We start from the raw sequence: 21130 nt of genomic DNA, 5'->3' as shown, positions 1-21130 counted from the left end.
GAAGCGAATCCTGCCTGCGGTGTTGCCCCTCCTGGCTCCAAACCCCAGGGCTTCCTCGTAACACTCGCACGCCTCCTCCTCATTCCGGAAGCCGACTGCAGACAGTTTCCGGTTTCTTTCCAGGAGACACACAGCTCTTGAGAACTACACTGTAACTCGTGCGCAGTCACTACGGAAGGTCCATGTCTGAAAGGGGTTGGGGCAGCACCTGTGGCCGCGGCTAAGATGCCGCGTTTCCTCTGGCCCCCGCTGCCGTCCACAGCTCGGGGCAGCGTGACAGCCTGACACTGGCGGAGGCAGGAACCAGGTAAGGCGCGGTGGGAGCAGCGAGCCGCGAGGTGGACCAAGCGGAGCCCAGACCCGGCCGCCCGCGCCTCCACGCAGTCCACCGCCCTGACCGCTCTCACTGCGCGCAGCCGTGGGAACCCGGGAGGGGCCTCCTCTCGCTCCCCGCTTCTGGGGGCGCTCGGCCCGCCAATGGCATCAGCCTTGCAGGGAGGAGACGGCAGGCAGACGGCTCAGGGGCAGGTCAGGCCTCCACACGCGGCTGGTGCACGGCTGTCTGCCGCAGGACCTGCACTGGCCTCACCGGAAACAGCGCTGGCGGGCTGTGGGTCCTCAGCACGTGTCCGGTGCCGCAGTGGGTCGGGAACTGTTCCTTCCGGTGAGGCAGCGGGGGTCGGGGACGTGTTCCTTCCGGTGAGGCAGCGGGGGTCGGGGACGTGTTCCTTCCGGTGCCGCGGCGGGGTCGGGAACTGTTCCTTCCGGTGCCGCAGGGGGGCAGGGGGTCGGGAACGTGTTCCTTCCGGTGCCGCGGCGGGGTCGGGAACGTGTTCCTTCCGGTGCCGCATCCGGGTCGGGAACTTGTTGCTTCTGGTGCCGCAGTGCGGTCGGGAACCTGTTCCTTCCGGTGCCGGTGCCGCAGGGGGTCGGGAACTGTTCCTTCCGGTGCCGCATCCGGGTCGGGAACTTGTTCCGGTGCCACATCGGGTTCGGGAACGTGTTCCTTCCGGTGCCGCAGCGGGTCGGGAACGTGTTCCTTCCGGTGCCGGTGCCGCAGCGGGGTCGGGAACTGTTCCTTCCTGTGCCGCAGGGGGTCGGGAACGTTCCTTCCGGTGCCGTAGGGGGTCGGGAACTGTTCCTTCCGGTGCCGCAGAGGGTCGGGGACGTGTTCCTTCCGGTGCCGCATCCAGGGTCGGGAATGTGTTCCTTCCGGTGCCGCAGCGGGTCGGGGACGTGTTCCTTCCGGTGGGGCGGGATGGGGACTCTGGGTTGCTGTGCTCTGCTGCTCCTGTGGATTTGCCGCCACATCAGCACGGTGCTGGGACGTCAGTGGTCTCCTCCCACTGCACCGTCACGTCCCGTCTCTCCCTGGCCCCTGTCTGCCGGTGTCTGTGCGTGCCCGTCTGCTGAGATGAGGCAGTCCGAGGAGGCCGTTGGCTGCACCTGCCCCGTTCTGGGGCATCCTCGCTCCTCTGCAGTTCAGCGGGGTCTCTGCTTCTTACTCTGTCCTGTAGTGCTGAGCACCCGCCCGCCGACGCCGAGTTCCCGGCTCTGTTCCGGTAGTCCCGTCCTAGGGAGTTTTGGCAGGACATGGGCCGGCTGCCTGGTGGCCGTGTCCACCCAGCTGTCACATCATTGTCTCGGGCCCCGTCTGCACACCTGAGTGGTCTTCCTGATGGTATGCCACCGCAAGCCAAAGGCTCATCTTGGCTGCTTGGTTCTGGCTTGGGGCATCCATCCCGCAGGTGCGCGGGCCTGACAGATGCTTTCCGAGTGTCCCTCCAGCCTCTTCTCGTGTTTCGTGCCCAAGTCCAGTGTCCTGTGAAGTTTTGCTGTTGCAGTGAGCTGCTCCTCCTGCCGCAGTCTTGGCCAGCTCGTCAGTTCTGTGCACCGTTGCCTGGTTGATCTTCTGAAAACACCGTACCATCCGTGCAGACACGTGGCCATTGCCAGCGGCCTAAAAATCTGGAGTTTTCAGGCTGTTGTTAAGGAGACCAGTGTGAGCGCACCCCTTCAGTCCGGGCGAGTGGCACAGCGTAGCTGGAACACGCCGGGGGCACTGCTGCCCCACCCCTGTGTCGCACGGTCCCCCACTCCAGAAGGCCTCCTCATCCGGCTTCCCGTCTTCAAGCCTGGACCAGGCTCCACTTTTCTCCTGGATCTTTCTAGAAATGCTTGACCGTTAAGGACCCTCATGCCCTTCACCTGCACACTGCAGTATTGCCCGGCTCTTTGGTCACTTTTGCATTACTTTCTTTTATTGGAATTTCAATTTTATTTTTGATTTTTATTCTTTTCCTTTTCATGTACACATTTTAGGAAAAGATTTGTTTGAGAAGCAGAGTGACTGGGAGAGATGGAAAGGGAGAAAGAGAGAGAGGGAGGGAGGGAGAGATTACGATTGATCTTCTGTTTGCCAGTTCACTCCTCAAATTGCCCAGAGTCAGGCCTGGGCAGGGCTGCAGCCAGAAGCCAGGAGCTCCATCTTGGTCTCTCACGTGGGTGACAGAGCCCGAGTGCTTGGGCCGTCATCTGCTGTCTTTCCAGGCTCATCAGAGGGAGCTGGACCTGAAGTGAAGCATCGGGGACTTGATCTGGTGCTTTGGTATGGGATACAGGTGTCACAGCTGAACCTGCTGTGCCCCAACACCGGCTCCTCATTTTCACAGTGTATTTCCCTGACTTTAAGCTTCTTGAAGGCAACAGCTGTACGTTTTCTTCGTGGTGCCACCCCCACCCCTGTTATCTGCACAGTGCTGGCCACGTGGGAGTTACTCAGCTCAGAGTGCAGAATGAGATTTAAGGTTACTCAGGTCTGCTACTCTATTTTAATCAAGGAAGCCTATTTTTAAAACAACCATTTTTCCCTACAAAATAATTTATTAACCTGTACAGCCTTCCCAACTTGCCATCAATATTTAAAAATAAAATTTTGCTCATCAGAAGGAGTGCTCTGTTTGTTGTTTGTGAACTTGATTATGTGTGATTGACAGCCAAGACGTACGGATGTGATCCTTGTTTTTCACGACATGTTGTTGGCTCACCTTCCCTGAGGAGCGTCTGGGAGCAGTGTCAGGATGAAGTCTTGTTTGTGGTCCCATGGTTGAAGCCCAGGGAAGCAACGAAGTAGCAACACTGCTCGCAGCGGCTGCTACTCTCATTGAGGCACAGCTCAGCCCTGATGGCGTCTGCATTAAAGGATATTAGAGGAAAGAGAGGTTGGCTGATTCTCAGCTTGGCAACTCCAGAAACTCAATTTAAGGGGTCACCAGCTATTCCCAAGTGTTAGCTGGTGTTCGCCAAACCTACAAATGCTAGTTGTAAAAGCATCATCCCATAGTTTTCTTCCAGTTACCTTACAAAGGTGGGAGGGGTGTGCTTACATCCACTCCTATAGTGATTCTTGGAAGGCATCAGAGGCGAGATCATCAGAGGGTTAGGAGAGGATCAGGTCAGTATTTTGGAGGCATTCTTTTTTTTTTTTTTTGTAAAGATTTGTTTATTTTATTTGAGAAGCAGAGAGAGAGAGTTTCACTTCCCAAATGGCTGTAACAACTGGGCTGGTCCAAACCAGGAGCCAGGAGCTTCTTCCAGGTCTCTCACGTGGGTGCAGGGGCCCAAGGACTTGGGCCACCTTCCACTGCTTCCCCAGGCCATAGCAGAGAGCTGGACTGGATGTGCAGCAGCTGCGACTCAAAGCGACATCCATATGGGTTGCCACCCTCGCAGGTGGTGGCTTTACCTGCCACACCACAACGCTGGCCCCAGAAAATTCTTTCAAACTGTGGGAGAGCCTGGAGAACCGCATCTGGACTGTTGGGTTTCTCCTCACAGGCGTGCATAGTCCCCTTTGCCATTTGCAAGTACTGACTGAGCACCTGCTCAGTACTGAGGGCACAGGCCTTAGTCCTGCTCTCGTGAGGCCCGTAGGCCGGGGTCTGTGTGTTGGACCACGTTGGGTGATAGGAACGAGCACTTGTTCTTCAGCTTTTTTCTAACTCCTTGCACATGGCCACTTCCTTTGTGTCTTTTTTTTTTTTTTTTTTTTTTTTTTTTTTTTTTTTGACAGGCAGAGTGGACAGTGAGAGAGAGAGACAGAGAGAAAGGTCTTCCTTTTGTCGTTGGTTCACCCTCCAATGGCCGCCACGGCTGGCGCACTGTGCTGATCCGATGGCAGGAGCCAGGAGCCAGGTGCTTTTCCTGATCTCCCATGGGGTGCAGGGCCCAAGCACTTGGGCCATCCTCCACTGCACTCCCTGGCCACAGCAGAGAGCTGGCCTGGAAGAGGGGCAACCGGGACAGAATCCAGTGCCCCGACCGGGACTAGAACCCGGTGTGCCGGCGCCGCTAGGCGGAGGATTAGCCTAGTGAGCCGTGGCGCCGGCTCCTTTGTGTCTTAAAAATCAATTCTTAAGTTGGTGTGCTTTTAAAACTGGCTGATCTCACCAATTTTCATCGCCTTGCATCTGGAAGTGACGTTTGAACCTCGCCCCCAGTTCTGAATGACACTGCGCTGTGTGCAGGTATAAACAGCCCCGTCCCTTGAGCAGGAAGCCAGGGCGAGGCACTGGCCAACGTTCCTAGCCCTAGCCCTGGCGCTGGTTGTTCCTGCTTGTCTCCGTGTATCAGGGAAGATCACCCAAACTCTCCAAACCAAATTTATCTCCTGTCCTCCATTTAAGAGACGTAGACAAAGTGGTTGATTTGCTTACATTTCTCTTGAAAGTTTGCTATGATCTGTTCCTTGGAAGGGAGGGGACGGTTTTGCACAGACCGGTTCTGAGGAGCTCCTGTTAGAGCGGTCTGTGGCCAAGGCAGACAGGCAGCAGAAGCTCCCGCTGGCTCCCTCCACGGCTGTGAGAAGTGTCGCGGCACCGAGAGCAGCCGCCAGCAGCACAGCTGTCACTGGAGGCGCCTGAGGCAGGACACTTCTTCTTGGATTTTTTTCCTCAGGAGGAGAGTGGGAGGCAGCCTTCCTCTGAGTGGGGAAAGAGACGGCAGGGTCTCATGCAGGAGCGGAGAGGCCGTCTTGGTGATAATCCTGCCTTTTCTGCTCTGCACACCTGGCTGCAGGTGCATGGTGGGGGGCAGGTCTTTTATAGCTGATGAGGAGACAAGAAGGGCAGACGGAGGCTGTGTGTATAATTAGTGCAAACAGCTTAGCACAGGTGGCAATGGCGCCGGAATCGGAGAAAAACTGCTGGTGCCCGTGAGCCACTGGGATGCCCTCTGATGCCAGCGTGACCTTTAGTCCTGGAGCAGAGATCCCCAGAATGTCTGGCCGGGAATGACCGGACGCCAAGCCACAGTCTCCGTGTGATTTAGGGAGATGTGCTCTGATCAGGCTCTGGGCACAGAACTGATTGGGAACTGCAGAACTAGGCGCCATTTCATTCCGAGAGACGCCTCAGAGTTAGAGCATTTTACCAGAGTTGAGGAATGAGACTCAAGTCCACCAGGGTCTGCCAGCAGCTAAGGACTCGTGATTAGACGCGGATGTCACTCGCGGATGTCACAACTACAGAAGGTGCTATGCGATGGTTGACCCGGGCTGCCAGAGGCCGCAGAGTCTGGTTCCAGCTGGCATCCACGAGTGTAAAATGCCAGAAGCATTTCCCTCCAAGACTTATTTTAAGTTGACTTTCTTAGATTTTTGTTTGGGAGGGAATTATAGATTGATTTTAAATTTAATCAAAGCATCTCTTACTGGATAAGCTTTTTTTCCAGACCCTGTGGTTATGACTGCACTAGAATCACAACCTGCGGTAGTTGGTTTATCCGTCCATCCGTCCATCCGTCCACCCATCACAATTCCTTGAGCTTACAAGATGGTGTTCCCTACATAAATGACATACAAGCATATTTAATGTTGAACCTTTAAGCATAAAATATGACAGTGGCTGGCCATTTTGAGCTGGAGGATGGGGCTGAAAAGCCAGTAATTGGGTGTTTCAGTGCTGGAAAGCCTGGTGTCTGTTTATCCAAGCTGGCTTTCATCCATGTCGTGGGGAAAAAAACAACAGTGTGTGTTCAGAAAACCATCCAAGTTTTTCTCCAGCCTTCATTCTTTGTGTACACACTTTATCGGACTTTCAGATTTTTCGCTCACTGAGGCAGCCGTCACTTGTCACTCAGCAGTGGAGATGTGCTGGGAGCGAAACGTGCCTCCCCTTTCCAAACCTGGCCGAGCCTCTGCCTGTCCTGAGAAGCCTGGACAGGACGCCTAGAAGTGTGCTACTTCAAGTCTGCCTGATCCTCCGCTCGCTTTGATCCTACAATGTGTTACCTTATAGAGAGCAGCCCAACAGTTCTGCCACATATGCTGAGAATAATACTGTCAAATATTGTTAAACTGCTAGAAATCGCTTTGGAAAAGGGCTGAATGAATGTGTATTTCCCATGCTGTCTCAATGCAGTTAAAGACTTTTTTTTACCCATATGTGCCAGAAATGCTTACCTTGGATCCAAGCTTGAATATGAGATATTTCTGCCAAAAATGAACAATTTTTATCCAGTTTTAAGCAATTGAGAAAAAAAATAGTGACTGTGATGGTTGGAGAGAATTGTCAAATACTGCAAAATGAAATTCTAGCTATCTCGAGAAAAGCAAAGTGGAAAGAAGAGGGCTTGGAAATAGAATAAAATCAAGAGATTTGGTGATCCTAGTGCACCTCTATATTTGGAACAAGAGAAGATTGGGGCTGGCGCTGTGGTGTAGAAGGTTAAGCGTCTGCTTGCATTGCTGGCATCCCATATGGGCACCAGTTCAAGTCCCGGCTGCTCCACTTCTGATCTGGCTCCCTGCTGATGCACCTGGGAAAGCACTGGAGGGTGGCCCAGGTGCTTGGGCCCCTGCATCCACATGGGAGACCCAGAAGAAGCTCCTGGCTCCTGGCTTTGGCCTGGCCCTGCGGCCCCAGCTGTTGAGGCTGTCTGGGGAGTGAACCAGCAGATGGAATCTCAGTCTCTCAGTCTCTCTCTCTATCTCTCTGTTTTTCTGCCTTTCAAATAAATAAATAAATCTTTAAAAAATGCCATAAATAAATCTTTAAAAAACAACGCCAACACACTTAGATTATTACTCAAAATTGCTAATGGGGCAGTGGGGGGGACAAGAGTATGGTTGAGTGAGTCTAGAAATAAATTGGCTTTTGAGGACCTGTTCCCGAGAGCTGGGGTTTATGTTAGATTTGCTTTAGGGAGCCACTGAGAGCCAAGAACTTCTGGGTGTTTGAGTCCTGGTCTTGGGTTCACAGCCAGAAGACTGGGCATGTCCTTGGGCTTTCAAAAGACTGATGAGCTCAGCATGTGCACTGTTTGATTAGCCTTTTGGTGTGCATAGTAGTTTGAATTCACTTGCCTAACATCCCTTGTTATGGACGGGGGAATTTGGACTTGTGTTGATAGTGAAAAGTGATTCATACTCAGAGGGTTGGTGTGAGGACCGAATGCACATCGTGTGCAGTCATTGTATGTGGCCATCCTTTCGATTAGGGGAGCTCCAACAGGCCTGCGTAGTTGCCCCGTAAAAGTGGAGACGGCATCTACGGGGTAAGACACTGATTCAGAGCAGAGCCTTGAGGGTTCAAAGGTCGTGCCCTCCTAAAGGCTGCAGTGGCCGGCCCATCCCCCCGTGGTTCCTCGGACTTCTACCTCCTGCAGCCCAGTGACTCTCGGGCCTGGAGCATCAAGCCCGTTTTACACTTGTGATGGAGTTCTTTGCTTACTGAGCTATTAAGCCATGTATGTGTTTGCTTGTTCATTCATTCATTCGGCAAATCGCTGCCGTACAAGCTGTCACACGTCTTGAGTATCACCCTGTATGGACTCCCCAAAACAGCTCTGTGCTCCAAGTATTTCAGTCGCTCCTGTTGCACAGGGAAGAACACGGAGGCGTACGTCCAATAGTTTGCTGCAGGTTATGCAGCCAGTAGGTCTGGGATTCAGCCTGGGTACCCCATGCCCGGTTCCTTCTCCTAACTGCCACGCTGCGGCATCCTGCGTTGAGTCGTCTAGGGAAGGGCTGGCATTTCCTGTGGGGGAAGCCTTCAAGTTGTTTCTCATTCTAGCTCACCCGTGTCGGCTCTGGGAGTCCATGGTACAGAGGTCCCCGCGTTCGTGGACTTTGGTGAGGCCTTGTGCCAAGCACGTGCGTGTGAGGAACATGTGGTCCCTCTGGGCATGAGTCCTCTCCCCCGAGACAGGAGTTTCTGCCTGTACAGACCACACGTGAAGCCTGTGGCATGTCTGTGTTACGGACACCACCACGCTGGTTGGAGGAATTGCTACAGACCCCCCCCCAAACTGGCTCCATGCCTGCCACACAGCAAACCAATTACTCACACAGGGATGGTGCGGAAAAGTAGGCGTATGTGTGCAGTGCACAGAGCAAGAAGCCAGACACCTGCTGCTCGATTCCAGGACTCCCTGGGGGACTCGAGGCCACCAGTGAATCTTGTAGTTCCACGTACATGCTCAGCTGTGTGGGGGCCTCTGGCCATCCACAGTGTGCAGGGCCTTCTTTCGGTTGGTCAGGGATGGGGCCAGTGTGCTGCTTATGAAATGGCAGAGGTGGGCTTCAGTCTGGTCTAGGCTGGGGGTTACTTTGTTTGCTCAGGGCCCACAGGTCCCAGCCAAACTCTCAGAATAGAGGCTAGCACGGAGATGTTACACGTACGGGGGACCTGAGTGTTTGTGACTCAGGAGCTTGGTTCGGCTTGCCTGTGTCATTCCCCTACTCTTTGCACAGATACTGCAAGGTGATGGAGAGCGCGTGGAGCCTGAGAAAGTCTACACCAGAGGCTTGGGGTAGGGCCTCAGCCTTACCAGGAGGCGGCTCGGCCCCTGGGGTAGCAAAACCAAGGATCACAACCCTTAGCGTCTCGAGACCGCCGGGGTGCTCAGCCGCAGTCTGGCTGTTGCCATTCTTAGGTGGTTTGGCGCCCTGTGAAAGTGGGCATGTGCTCGCAAGATGCCAGTGTCCTTTGTCAAAGCTCTTGTCCCTCGTACGTTCGGGCATCCCTTGCCTCGTGGGTCAACACCACGTGTGCAGTAGAGCCTCACTGGCCTCCATGGCTGGTGTCATGCGTGTCCCTCACGGTGCTGGTCATGGGGTCCAGGACAATGAGACTAGACTTCCTAAGGAAGCCACAGTTAGCAGGAGAGCAGAGCCGTGGTTGAGGAGACGGGCACTGGCCTGGCCATCATCGATGCCTGCGGCCCCGTGGTCCATTCTCATCTTTTCTCCCCTGGCTGCACAGTCCCGTGAGCATGGCTGTAGCGGCTCAACACTGGTCCCAGCCCTTTGATTCTGTTCCGCTGACAGTACAGGCCTGAACAGAGCACTGAAGGAAGGGGTGTGTGAGTGTGTGTGTGTGAGTATGCGAGTGTGTGTATGTATGTATGTGTGTGTGTGAATGTGAGTGTGTGTATGTGAGTGTTTGAGTGAGTGCGTGCGAGTGTGTGAGTGTGAGCGTGTGCGTGCGTGCGAGTGTGTGAGTGTGTGTATGTGTGTGTATGTGTGAGTGTGCATGCGAGTGTGTGAGTGTGTGCATACGTGTGAGTGTGTGAGGCTGTGTGTATGTGTGTGAGTGTGTATGTGCGAGTGTGAGTGTGCATGTGTGTGAGTGTGTATGTGTGAGTGTGAGTGTATATGTGTGTGTTTGAGTGTGTGTGCATGCATGTGAGTGTGTGTATGTGTATGTGTGAGTGTTTATGTGTGTGTGAGTGTGTATGTGTGTGTATGAGTGTGTGTTTGTGTTTGTGTGTGTGCGTGCGTGTGAGTGTGTGTGTGAGTGTGTGTGTGTGTGTGAGTGTGTGAGTGTATGTGCGAGTGTGTGAGTGTGTGCGTGCATGTGTGTGTGTGTGTGGAGGAGAGCTGCTGTTTATACTTGCTGTCTGGCAACATGACCTTGAGACCGCGCAGTGGTTCTTAACCTTGGCTGCCTAGTGGAACGGCTTTTAAAAAGACGCCAGGCCAGGACCAGTGTTACGGCGCAGTGGGGAAAGCCACCGCCTGTGATGCCAGCATCCCCTTTGGGCACCCGTGTGAGTCCTGGCTGCTCACTTCTCCCTGCCAATGGCCTGGAATATCAGTGGAGGATGGCCCAGTGCTTGGGCCCTGCACCCGCGTGGGAGACCTGGAGGAGGCTCCTGGCTCCTCGCTTCAGCCTGGCCCAGTACTGGCCGTTGTGACCATTCGCGGAGAGAACCAGTAGGTGGAAGATCTTTTTTTTTTAGAGTTTTATTTTATTTATTTGTAAGATAGAGATACAGAGATAGGGAGAGAGAGAGAGAGAGAGAGAGAGGGAGAGAGAATCTTCCATCACTGGTTCACTCCCCAAATGGCCTCAATGGCTGGAGCTGAGCCGATCTGAAGCCAGGAGCCAGGAACTTCTTCTGGGTCTCCCACGCAGGTGCAGGGACCAAGGACTTGGGCCATCCTCTACTGCTTTCCCAGGCCACAGCAGAAAGCTGGATGGGAACTGGAGCATAAAACAAAGGAAATACGAAAGCAGCAATGCAGGGCCAGTGTTATGGCGCAGGGAATAAAGCTGCCACCGGTGATGCCAGCATCCTGTATGAGTGCCGATTTGTGTCCTGGCTGCTCCACTTCAAATCCAGCTGCCTGCTCCCGGGAAAAGCAGTGGAAGATGGCCCAAGCGTTTGGGGCCCTGCCAGCGACGTGCGAGACCTGGATGAAATTCCTGACTCCTGGCTTCGGTCTGGCCCAGCGCTGGTTGTTGTAGCCAGGTGGGAAGTGGACTGTGCAGATGGAAGATCTCTCTCCACCCCTGGCTCTCTGTGGCTCTGACTTTCAGAATACACACATCTTAAAAAAAAATAAAATAAAAAAAGGCAGCACCGGTGTTCAGGCCCTGGCCTCGAGTTTCTGATGGGTCTAGCATTTCGCAAAAATGCTCCTGAGATGAGGGTCACGTGTAGCCGGGGTGTCCCTCAGCCCCACTCCGGGACACTGCAGGGTCCAGGGGACCCGCCACAGAGATGCCTGACCCGGGCAGCGTGTGCTCCCCTCGTTCTCGCTGGGATGTATTCTGGGGGCCCATTGGCCCCAAACGCCCAGTTTTGTGCAAGGAAACAGGAGGTCAAGGTCAAGCTGGAAGCGTCTAGGCCGGCTGCGGGTCTGAAACAATCCAGGTGTGCTCTGTGCTGTTCATCTGTGTGTCCCTCTCACCTGCCCTGTCCTGGGAGCTCAAGCCACGTGGCCCACCCTGCTGTTGACAACGCCGAGGCGCATTGTCCTCGTGGCATTTAGAGATGCAGCGGGAAAAACTAGGGAGACGATTCTAGAAGCCTGGAGGGGCAGGGGTGTGCGAGGCAGGGATGAGCAGAGCTGGGCATGGGCTTGGGGAGTTTGCGGGCGCGATGGCTCAGCTGCCTGTGACGAGGCCTTGCTGACGTGAGTGGCTGGGTAAGAGACGCAGCGGGAGCGAGAGGGGGAAGCTCGCTCCTCACCTCGCCTCCGCCCGGGCTCCGCCACCCGCTGCCTGGTCGCCTGAGGTCCGGCTCACAGAGGGTTCGTTAGTGAACTGGACTTCGAGCCCCTGTCTGCTCTTGGTTTTCAAGATTCCCATTGCTATGTTTCCCTTTCCTTCTGTGCCCCCTGGTTGAGAGGGAAAGAGGCAGGTCGTCCCCGGGAACTCTGAAAAGCGAGCTGTCAGCGCGCTCCGGGAAGCTGAGCCGAGCGGTGGTGTGAAGGCTGCTTTTTAGGGGATGTTACGTTTTGTCAGGTTCTCCGCAGGTAGCTAACCCTTGCAAATGCTAAAGAGAAAATCACTGTTTAAAGTTTTGAGAAAACCCAAGGCGGAAGGAATAAAGAAAGCAAAAACCTCCTTAAATTCTTCTGCCAAGATTGCCGGATCGACTGCCTTATTTCTCACCTCCATCTATGGATTCATACAGCGCATACACAGACAATGGAGTTTGGAAATTAATACAGAGCCGGTGCTGTGACGCAGCAGGTAAAGCCAGCGCCTGCAGTGCAGGCGTCCCATATGGGTGTGGGTTCGATACCTTTCTCTTCCACTTCCGATCCAGCTCCCTGTTAACGCTCCTGGGGATGCAGTAGAAGATGATGGCTCAAGTCCTTGGGCCCCTGCACCCACGTGGGAGACCTGGAAGAAGCTCCTGCTCCTGGCTTTGGATTGGCGCAGCTCGGCTGTTGCGGCCACCTGGGGAGTGAACCAGCAGGTGGAAAACCTCTCTCTCTCTCCCCCTCTCTCTCTGTCTCTCTCTAACTCTGCCTTTCAAATAAATAAATCTCTTTTTTAAAAAGGAATTAATGGGTGAGATGCATACACGGATCCTACTTACATATTTCTTACACTGGGTAATACCTTGCCTGCTGCGTTCCAACCTTCTTATTGGGCTCAGTGTGCTGTGGGTGGGGTTGGCCTTCGGGGCAGTGGTTGGGCTGCTGCCTAGGGCACTCACCTCTCATGTTGCAGTGTCTGCTCTGGGTTCTGGCTTCCTGCAGTTCCTGAGAGGCAGGAGGCGATGGCCCGAGTAGTTGGGTCCACCCATGTGGGAGGCCCAGACAGTGCCGGGCTCCTGGTTTTGGCCTGGCCCAGCCCTGGGCCTCTCTCTCTCTGCCTTTCAAAAAAAAAAAGAAGAAGAAGAAGAAGAAAGAAGAAGTAAATAATCTTTAAAACAGTGTTGTTGTGCGGCGCCGGCACACCGGGTTCTAGTCCCGGTCAGGGCGCCGGATTCTGTCCCGGTTGCCCCTCTTCCAGGCCAGCTCTCTGCTATGGCCAGGGAGTGCAGTGGAGGATGGCCCAGGTGCTTGGGCCCTGCACCCCATGGGAGACCAGGAAAAGCACCTGGATCCTGGCTCCTGCCATCGGATCAGCGCGGTGCACCGGCTGCAGCGGCGGCCATTGGAGGGTGAACCAACGGCAAAGGAAGACCTTTCTCTCTCTGTCTCTCTCTCTCACTGTCCACTCTGCCTGTCAAAAAAAAAAAAAAAAAAAAACAAAAAAAAAAAACAGTGTTGTTGTAACCTTCTCATATTAGAAAGTAAATTCTGTATCAGTTTTTTTTTTTATATTTGTTTTATTTATTTGAAAGTTACAGAGAGAGGGAGAAAGAGAGAATCTTCGTCTGCTGGTTCACTCCCCAGAGGGCTGCAACAGCTGGAGCTGGGCCAGGCTGAAGCCCGGAGCCAGGAGCCTCCTCCGGGTCTCCCACATGGGTGCAGGGGCCCCAGCACTGGGGCCGTCTTCCACTGCTTTCCCAGGTGCAGCAGGGGGCTGGATCAGAAGCCGAGCAGCCAGGACTTGAACCGCGCCCTCATGGGATGCTGGCATCATAGGCAGTGGCTTTACCTGTTGTGGCACAGCACCAGGCCCTCTGTGTCAATATTTTAAGGACTGCATAGTATATCTCTTTATGGCTGTTATCACTCATTCTCTAATGAATTACGGCATTTAGGCCATTTCTAATTTTTTTTCCAGTTATATTTTGTTATTAGTTTGTAGTTAATAGTTGGAATGCCATCACTGTACTTGTGGTGTTCATGTATTCTTTTATTTATTTATTTTTTTAAAGATTTATTTTATTTATTTGAAAAACAGAGTTACAGAGAGAGGCAGAGAGAGAGAGAGAGGTCTTCCATCTGCTGGCTCACTTCCCAGATGCCCACAGCAGCCGGAGCTACACTGATCCGAAGCCAGGAGCCAGGAGCTTCCTCTGGGTCTCCCACGTGGGTGCAGGGGCCCAAGGACTTGGGCATCTTCTACTGCTTTCCTAGGCCACAGCAGGGAGCTGGATGGGAAGAGGAGCAGCCGGGACTAGAACCGGCGCCATAGGGGATGCCAGCACTTCAGGCCAGGGCTTTAACCCGCTGCACCACAGCGCCGGCCCGGGTGTTTGTGTATTCGACAAGTATTTGCTGAGTGGCAATCCTGTCCTAGGCATTAGAGCAGTGAGTCTTAAATCAGAGACAGAATTCCCTGCCTGTGTAGACTGCACTCTCTGTGAGCTGTAGACCTGAGCAAGGTGAATAGATAACTGATACACTGTTCTTGGTGGCGATTACATAGCAGGCAGGAAAAAAAAGGCACTGGCAAGGAAGGGAAATATTGAGTAGGGGATCGATCAACTGAGAGTTTGAGCAGGATTTTCAGGAAGTGCCTCAGCCAGAGGAATTTAGATGCAGAGGGACGTGAGGGGGCCAGCTAGGGGAACCAGCAGAAGATGAGTCCAGGCCACAAGAACAGCAAGTGCCAAGGCCCTGAGGCACCGAGCATTGGCGGGATCATGAAACGAGTAGGGGAGTGAGGCAGGTGCTGCTGGGAGGCCCTTTAGGTCCTAGGTTCCTGGAGGGAGAGCTCTGGGAAAGTTTTGATCCGAGGAATGACGCACCGTGAGTTCTACTTTGCTAAACAGTTGCCTACGGGCAGGGGCTGAGCTGGGTTAGGGTGCAGCAGGGAGATGGTGTGAGCTGGCGGGGCTTTGGGCGCACTTTGAGCCCCTGAGGTTTGCTGACAGATGGGATGTGTGATGTCAGAGTTTTCGCTCCGAGCCACTGGACACGGAGCGGCGGTGGCCTGCGTTGAGGTGGAAGCTCGTGCGAGGGGCGTGGGCTGAGGCAGGGGCGTTAGGAGCCGGCTTCGGCTTCCAGATGTTCCACACGCAGCTGGCTTGGAGCAAATCCTCTACAGCTGTGTCTCACTGAAGGCCAGGTTGTCTCCAGTTTTGAGACGTGTAGCTGCGACGTTGGGGGTTTTCCTCATCATGGCTCTGATTCAGCGTGTGGCGTCCCTTTCAAGACTCATTTGCGCTCTCTGTGTGTGCACACATCTTGTTCTAGCCATCAGTCTGTTTACCGCAGATTCGCTGCTGGCGGGCCGTCTGCAGATTCTCTACGGCCGCGTCCACTCGTTTCTGAAATGACGACGCGCTCTTAGCCTTGCTCTCCCACTGAAGTCCTGGTCACTCTCTAAATGCTTCCATGTCAGATGGAGAATAGGTGGGCGGGGCTGGTGATCATTCGCTCAGGAGCAAAAAAAAAAATAAAGAAATAAGTGTGGTCTGTAAATAGAGCTGCAGGCCTAAAGATGTCGTTAGCATCGGAAAGCCCTTTGTGCCGAGCAGTTAGGCGCTGGGTGGCCGCCGCTCTGTTATGAAGACAGGAAAGGAAACTACCCTTGCATCTCTGCAGGCAAAACGCCCGAGAGCACATTAAACGAGTTCTGTAAACCTCAAGTCGTTTTCCCGCAGGTGGAGAAGTGTCGTGGGGAAGAAACGTCCCGTGTGCCTTGGCCTTCCCCACTGCCGACCGTGGCAAACTCAGTGACGTGCTCTTGTCTGTCATCCAGGCCCTGCGTGCCCGCAGTGAGGGTGCCCCCCCAGGACTGTAGGTGGGCTTGGCTCCTCCTGTCACCGTCCCCCAGGGATCCAAGACCTGCACGCGCGGCCTGGCCTGCAGCGTGCCAACCGTGGCACGTCAGTCGGCGTGGGTCCCTGGAGGGTGCCATGTATGGTCTGACTTCATTAGCATCACGCCCAAGCCTGCTGAACTGACAGGGCCCCGAGCCGGGGAAGCCAGCCCAGTCTTTGGGGAAGGCCACGAGGGACCTGTGTGTAGAGGGTCCGTGGTCTCAGACTTGGAAGAATGACAGCGGAATCCCCTCCTCCAGACCCCCTCATGAATCGCGTTTATGCCAAGCAGCTCTCCCACGTGGGATGGCTTAGACTCATGCGGACAGCTTTGCATAGCCACGGGAGACTGCCCCGGGGAAGAATGCCCGCTGCTCCAGGAGCCGCCTCCCAGGGAGACCTCGGAAGTCGCCTCTGAGGATGACTTGGGCGTTCCTTGCCTTTTTAGGGCGCACACGCCTTCGGGAATCCGATGGGAACTGCTGGCCACCGCAAAGGCTCTCACACACCCAGTGTGACGAATGCAGCCACAAAGCTTGTGCCCTTCCTCCTGTCCGTCACCCACTCCCCCGTATTTGTGACATTCGATCGTGTGTTTCATGATGATGATTTGTGGAGTGTCTGCCATGCCCTGAGCACCGTTCTAGGTACCAGGAATGCGGCAGTGCGCACAAGGGAACCTTCTGTTTTATCCACGGATTAGCAGTGGTTAAAGCCTGCCCAGGTGAAAACCCAGGTCGTTTGCTCTTCCTCGCTTTTTTATTGTGCTTTCTCATTTTTCTAAACCGAAAAGCATTACTTGTATTACAGAAACATAATAAAGGAGACAAAAATTCATGGTTGGTTTCTTGAGAATAATATGCAATGACAAATGTTCCTTGGAAAGCAATAATAGTTTGAAATGAATTTGTATTTTATCAGTCATGATAATATGGGGGTCTGCTGATAAAGGGCCAGGAACATGGCAGAATATGGCTAACTCAGTCTGCAGTTACTGCTGGTAGTGCCGGTGGCTGCAGCCTCTAGGGGTTGACGCCCCTTGGGCATTAAGGTTTCCTAGGAGTTGAACAGCCCTGCATGAGAAGTGCTTAGCAGTCGTGGCCTGCAGACCAACTCCTGTTTTGTGAGTGGTGTTATTGGAACACAGTGAGGCCCATTCGTTTGCACATTGTCTATGGCCGTTTGTTCACTCTGAGGCGACATTGAGTAGTTGTGACAGAAACAAGCGTTTGCTGCGGAGCTTGCCGATGCCTGCTGCAGGCTGGTGTTGTCCGGTAGCACTTTCTACAGCCTTGGGCATGTCCGCTGTCTGTGCTGTTACGGTAGCCACCAGCCACGTGTATCCACGGAACCCGGGAAATGCGGTTGGTGGGACCGAGGAATTCACATTGACGTACAAAGGGCCACCTGTGTTGGTCACTCCCGCACTGGGCACCGTGACTCTGAACCACAGCCATGAAATTCTTTCAGAGCGGCCTCCTGGGTCCCGTTTTGTGTGCCGTCGTCCTACTTGGCTACTTCTCTCTGCGACCTGCCCAGACTCTCAACCTAACATTTTTTTTTCTGAAGTGTCCTAGCTGTTCTTAGTTGGGTGAACTCTGGCCTTTTTAGGAGTACAGAGCTCGTGCAGTAGTCTACCTGGAAATATCCCACTGTGGGGAAGTCGGGTGCGTCAGAGGAAAAGGTGGGGGCTGGCGGAGAGTGCAGAAGAACTGAGACCCCCTTTTACCCAGGATAATGCACTTCCAGTTTTCAGAGCAGGTTCAGGCTCACAGCGGAGCAGTGGGAGGCACGGAAGGCTCCTGTCCCCACGCACGTGCGACCTCCACCACTCGCAACACCCCCTCCAGAGCGGTACGTGTTTGTGACAGACGAGGCAACACTGGCACCTTGGCTTTGCTGCCACTCAGAGCCCGTAGCGTACGTTTCAGTTTGCTCTGGGAATTGTACGTTCTGTGGGCCTTGACAGAGGGGCGGTTAACGAGATGCTCCACCCCTTTTGGGGGATTAAGGGCAAGATGTGTGCGCTGGCTTGAGTTGTCCCCTAAAGTTCGTGTATGGGGAACTCTATCCCCAGATCAGAGCTGTCGGGAGGCAGGACTTTGAGAAGGCCACGAAGGCACTCTCTTCTGAATGCCCAGTGATGTTGTCCCTGCTGTGGGTTTATTATCAAAGGACCAGTTTGCCCACCTGCTGTCCTCAGCCTCGCTCTGCCCTCCCACCGCGGGCTGCCGCAGCTGGAAGACCTTGCCAGATCCTGGGCCCTTCATCTCAAGCCTCCCCGCAAACAAAGCCATGAACTGATCAGTTCCGTCCACTGCTAACCACCCAGTTTGAAGTGTTTTGTTATGGCAGCAAAAATGGACTAAGTCGGGCTGGCGCTGTGGCATAGCGGGTAAAGCCACTGCCAGCAATGCTGCCATCCCATATGGGCGCCAGTTCATGTTCCGGTTGCTTTACTTCTGATTCAGCTCCCTGCCTATACCCTGAGGAAAGCAGAAAATGATGGCTCAAGTGTTTGGACCCCTGCACCCACGTGGGAGGCCTGGATGAAGCTCCTGGCTTCAGCCTGGCCCAGCGCTGGCTGTTGTGGCCATCTGGGGAGTGAATCGGTGGATGGAAAATCTTTCTCTCTTTCATTCTGAATTTCAAAATTAAATAAATAAATCTTTTTTATTTATTTATTTGACAAGTAGAGTTATAGATAGAGACAGAGAGAAAGGTCTTCCTTCCATTGGTTCACCCCCAAATGGCCGCTATGGCTGGAGCTACACCGATCCAAAGCCAGGAGCCAGGTGCTTCCTCCTGGTCTGCCATGGGGTGCAGAGCCCAAGCACTTGGGCCATCCTGTACTGCACTCCCGGGCCACAGCAGAGAGCTGGCCTGGAAGAGGGGCAACCGGGACAGAATCCGGCGCCCATATGGGATGCCAGCACTGCAGGCGGAGGATTAACCAAGTAAGCCAAGGAGCTGGCCCCAGATAAATAAATCTTAAAAAAAATTAGCTAAGACGATGTGCAATCCACTGTTTAGCCTTTGATTTCTCAGGAAAGCTCACGGTGGCCGACCTGTAAGATCAGCTCCCAGCTCTGGAGACAGCGTTGGGAAGGTGGGTTGAGGGCGCTGGAGAAGGTGCTAAGAGGAGAGACAGGGGAAGGGAGAAACGCATTTATTTGCTTTATGATCTGTGATACTCTCTCTCCCTGCTGCAAGCTGAGGGTACGGGGTGGGGGCTTCACACCTTCAGGCCTGCTCTTCCCGCTGCGTGCACTCTTCCTTGTAAAGGGTGTGATGGAGGCTTCCGTGCCTCCCAGCAGCAGCCATTAGACCCAAGAGAGAACAGCCAGCCTGGTTGTCCTTGGAAGACTCCTACTCCTAAGGGTATTATTATTTGTAAGGCAGAGAGAGAATGAAAGGCAGGAATCTTCCATCTGCTGGTTCACTTTCCAAATACCCGCAAAGCTGGAGCTGGGCCAGGCTGAAGCCAAGAGCCTGGGGTTGATTTAGACCCAGGCTTGGCCGGTGCCGCGGCTCACTAGGCTAATCCTCCACCTGCAGCGCCGGCACACCGGGTTCTAGTCCCGGTCGGGGCGCCAGATTCTGTCCCGGTTGCCCCTCTTCCAGGCCAGCTCTCTGCTATGGCCCGGGAGTGCAGTGGAGGATGGCCCAAGTCCTTGGGCCCTGCACCCCATGGGAGACCAGGAGAAGCACCTGGCTCCCTGCTTCGGATCAGCGCGATGCACCGGCTGCAGCATGCCAGCCGTGGTGGCCATTGGAGGGTGAACCAACGGCAAAAGGAAGACCTTTCTCTCTGTCTCTCTCTCTCACTGTCCACTCTGCTTGTCAAAAAAAAAAAAAAAAAATAGACCCAGGCTTGTCACTGAATCGGGAACAACAGGAGTAGTGCCCTTGTCAGTGTGCAGAGAGCTCTCGCTTCCAAACTGAACAGTGCCATGAGGTCTGTGAACTTTGCCCTTTGAACTTGGTCTCTGACCCTCAATCCGTGTGTAGCCCAAGGTTGAGTTAAGATTACTATTTTCCCTGACAGGTGTAACGTGGTTTCATCTTGAGGTCACAGTTTTAGGGAACACGCTCTAGTGTTTTGGTCTTTTAAAGAGATTCATATTCGTTTTATTCAGTCTCGGGTTCTGGTAATGATCTAAGACCCCGTTCTTGTCCCCTGCCCTGTGCTGTCTCGTTATTAACGCGGGATACCAGGAAGGCGACGCGAGAATCCCAGAGTCTTTCAGGGAGTGATTTAAGTGACGTTTCATCACCGCTGGAGATCTCGGTGGTTCATTGCTCCATGTCTTTAGTGGAAGCTGAAACGAGGGCCAGGGAAACGAGACTGGCATCGGAGACACAGTGTAGTCTGCAAAGCCGGGCTGGCTTAGCCTGCAGGATTTGGGGCACTGAGATTTCTGAAGCTACATGAGGTTAATGGGAATGTATATTATGAAGAAACCGTGCGTGTGTTTCAATCTGCACCAAAATACGCTTATCTTTTAATCCCATTCTCCACAAACTTTCTGAAGCACCCTCTTAAGTCTAAATTAAGGACAAAATGGAGCTAAAATGTTGGTAGGCCATTAAAATGTACAGTTTTATGTGTAATAGAAGGTGTTCTATTAAAATAGCTCTAGTTTGAAAATAATTTTTTTCATTTTTAAAATATTTACTCATTTGAAAGGCTGACGGAGAAACACACACACACACAGAGAATATCAATCTTTTGTCTGCTGGTTCACTCCCCAAATGGCCACAAAAGCCAGTGCTGGGCCAGCCAGGATCCAGGAACACCATCCTGGTCTCTAATGTGGATGGCAGGGGCCCAAGTACTCGGAACATCCTCCATCGCCTTCCCACACGCATCAGTAGGAAGCTGGATCCGAAACAAAGCAGTCAGGACCTGAACGGCCAGAGATGTAACGGCAGCTTGGTGCCGCGACACCGGCCCTGAAAGCAGATTTCTAAGGCAGGACCACGGCCAGATAAAGGAGCGCATGTGTGATCCGCCGCGACCAATCAGTGGAGGCTGGAGTCAGCAGCATCCGTAGGAGAGACTGAGTTCAGCCCTCCGCCTGGCTTCCGCATGCTCTCTGGGCTCAGGGCCTGCGTTCTGCCTCCCGCTGTGAGCATTTGCAAGGCTGGGAAGTGGAAGAGGCAATGAGGTGGACGCCAGAAGCAGCTTTGGGAGCAGGTGTTTGGCAGAGGTGAGGGTGCTGCGGGGGACGCCCGTGTCCCCTGGTGGAGCGCCAGGATCGGAGTCCCGGCTCCACTTCTGATTCCAGCTTCCGGCTGCTGTGCACTCTGGGAAGCAGCAGGTGATGGCTCCAGTACTTAAGCAGGTCCTTGCCCTGCGCTGAGGAGCCCTGAATTGAGTTCCAGGCTCTTGGCTTCAGCCTGGCCCAGCTCCAGCTGCTGCAGGCATTTGAAGAGTGAGCCAGCAGACGGAAGATTTATGTCTGTCATTCTCTCTCTCCCTCTGCCTTATAAACAATAAATAAATAGATAATAAAAGTTTACTTTGAAAGTTTCTGGTTACTGTGGTGGTGGAGAGAAAAGCCGGTTGGGGGTTCTGTCCGAACTTCATGTAGGCGGTGTTTTATAGCCATCGCCCTCCCCGCCGCCCCGAGGTGCTGGGAGACCTTTGGCCTAAGAGATGCGACCACCTGGCTTGCTGAGCATACAGCTGAGATGCTCGGGGAGTCTGGGCCTAAATCGGAAG

At 53.8% G+C, this 21130-nt stretch overlaps 1 protein-coding gene across 5 annotated transcripts in view; it reads left to right on the top strand.

Moving 5' to 3' along the window:
* Positions 1-21130, top strand: part of TMEM178B (transmembrane protein 178B) — a 389247-nt gene that overhangs the window by 220842 nt on the left and 147275 nt on the right. Inside the window, exon 3 of one of the 5 annotated variants that reach the window (XM_089328673.1) lies at positions 15244-16220. The exons of 3 other annotated variants lie outside the window; for them this stretch is intronic. In XM_089328673.1, the coding sequence (XP_089184799.1) occupies positions 15244-15383 (140 nt within the window). In that variant the 3' untranslated portion in view covers positions 15384-16220. Of the gene's footprint in view, positions 1-12060; positions 12214-15243; positions 16221-21130 lie in introns of those variants that run through there. One more of the 5 variants, XM_089328676.1, reaches the window with a different exon arrangement.

The sequence above is a fragment of the Oryctolagus cuniculus genome, chromosome 3 (assembly GCF_051225735.1).
Source record: "Oryctolagus cuniculus isolate XC-2025 breed Fujian yellow rabbit chromosome 3, ASM5122573v1, whole genome shotgun sequence".
In the NCBI taxonomy this organism is placed as follows: domain Eukaryota; kingdom Metazoa; phylum Chordata; class Mammalia; order Lagomorpha; family Leporidae; genus Oryctolagus; species Oryctolagus cuniculus.
This window is presented reverse-complemented; position numbering and strand designations above follow the sequence as displayed.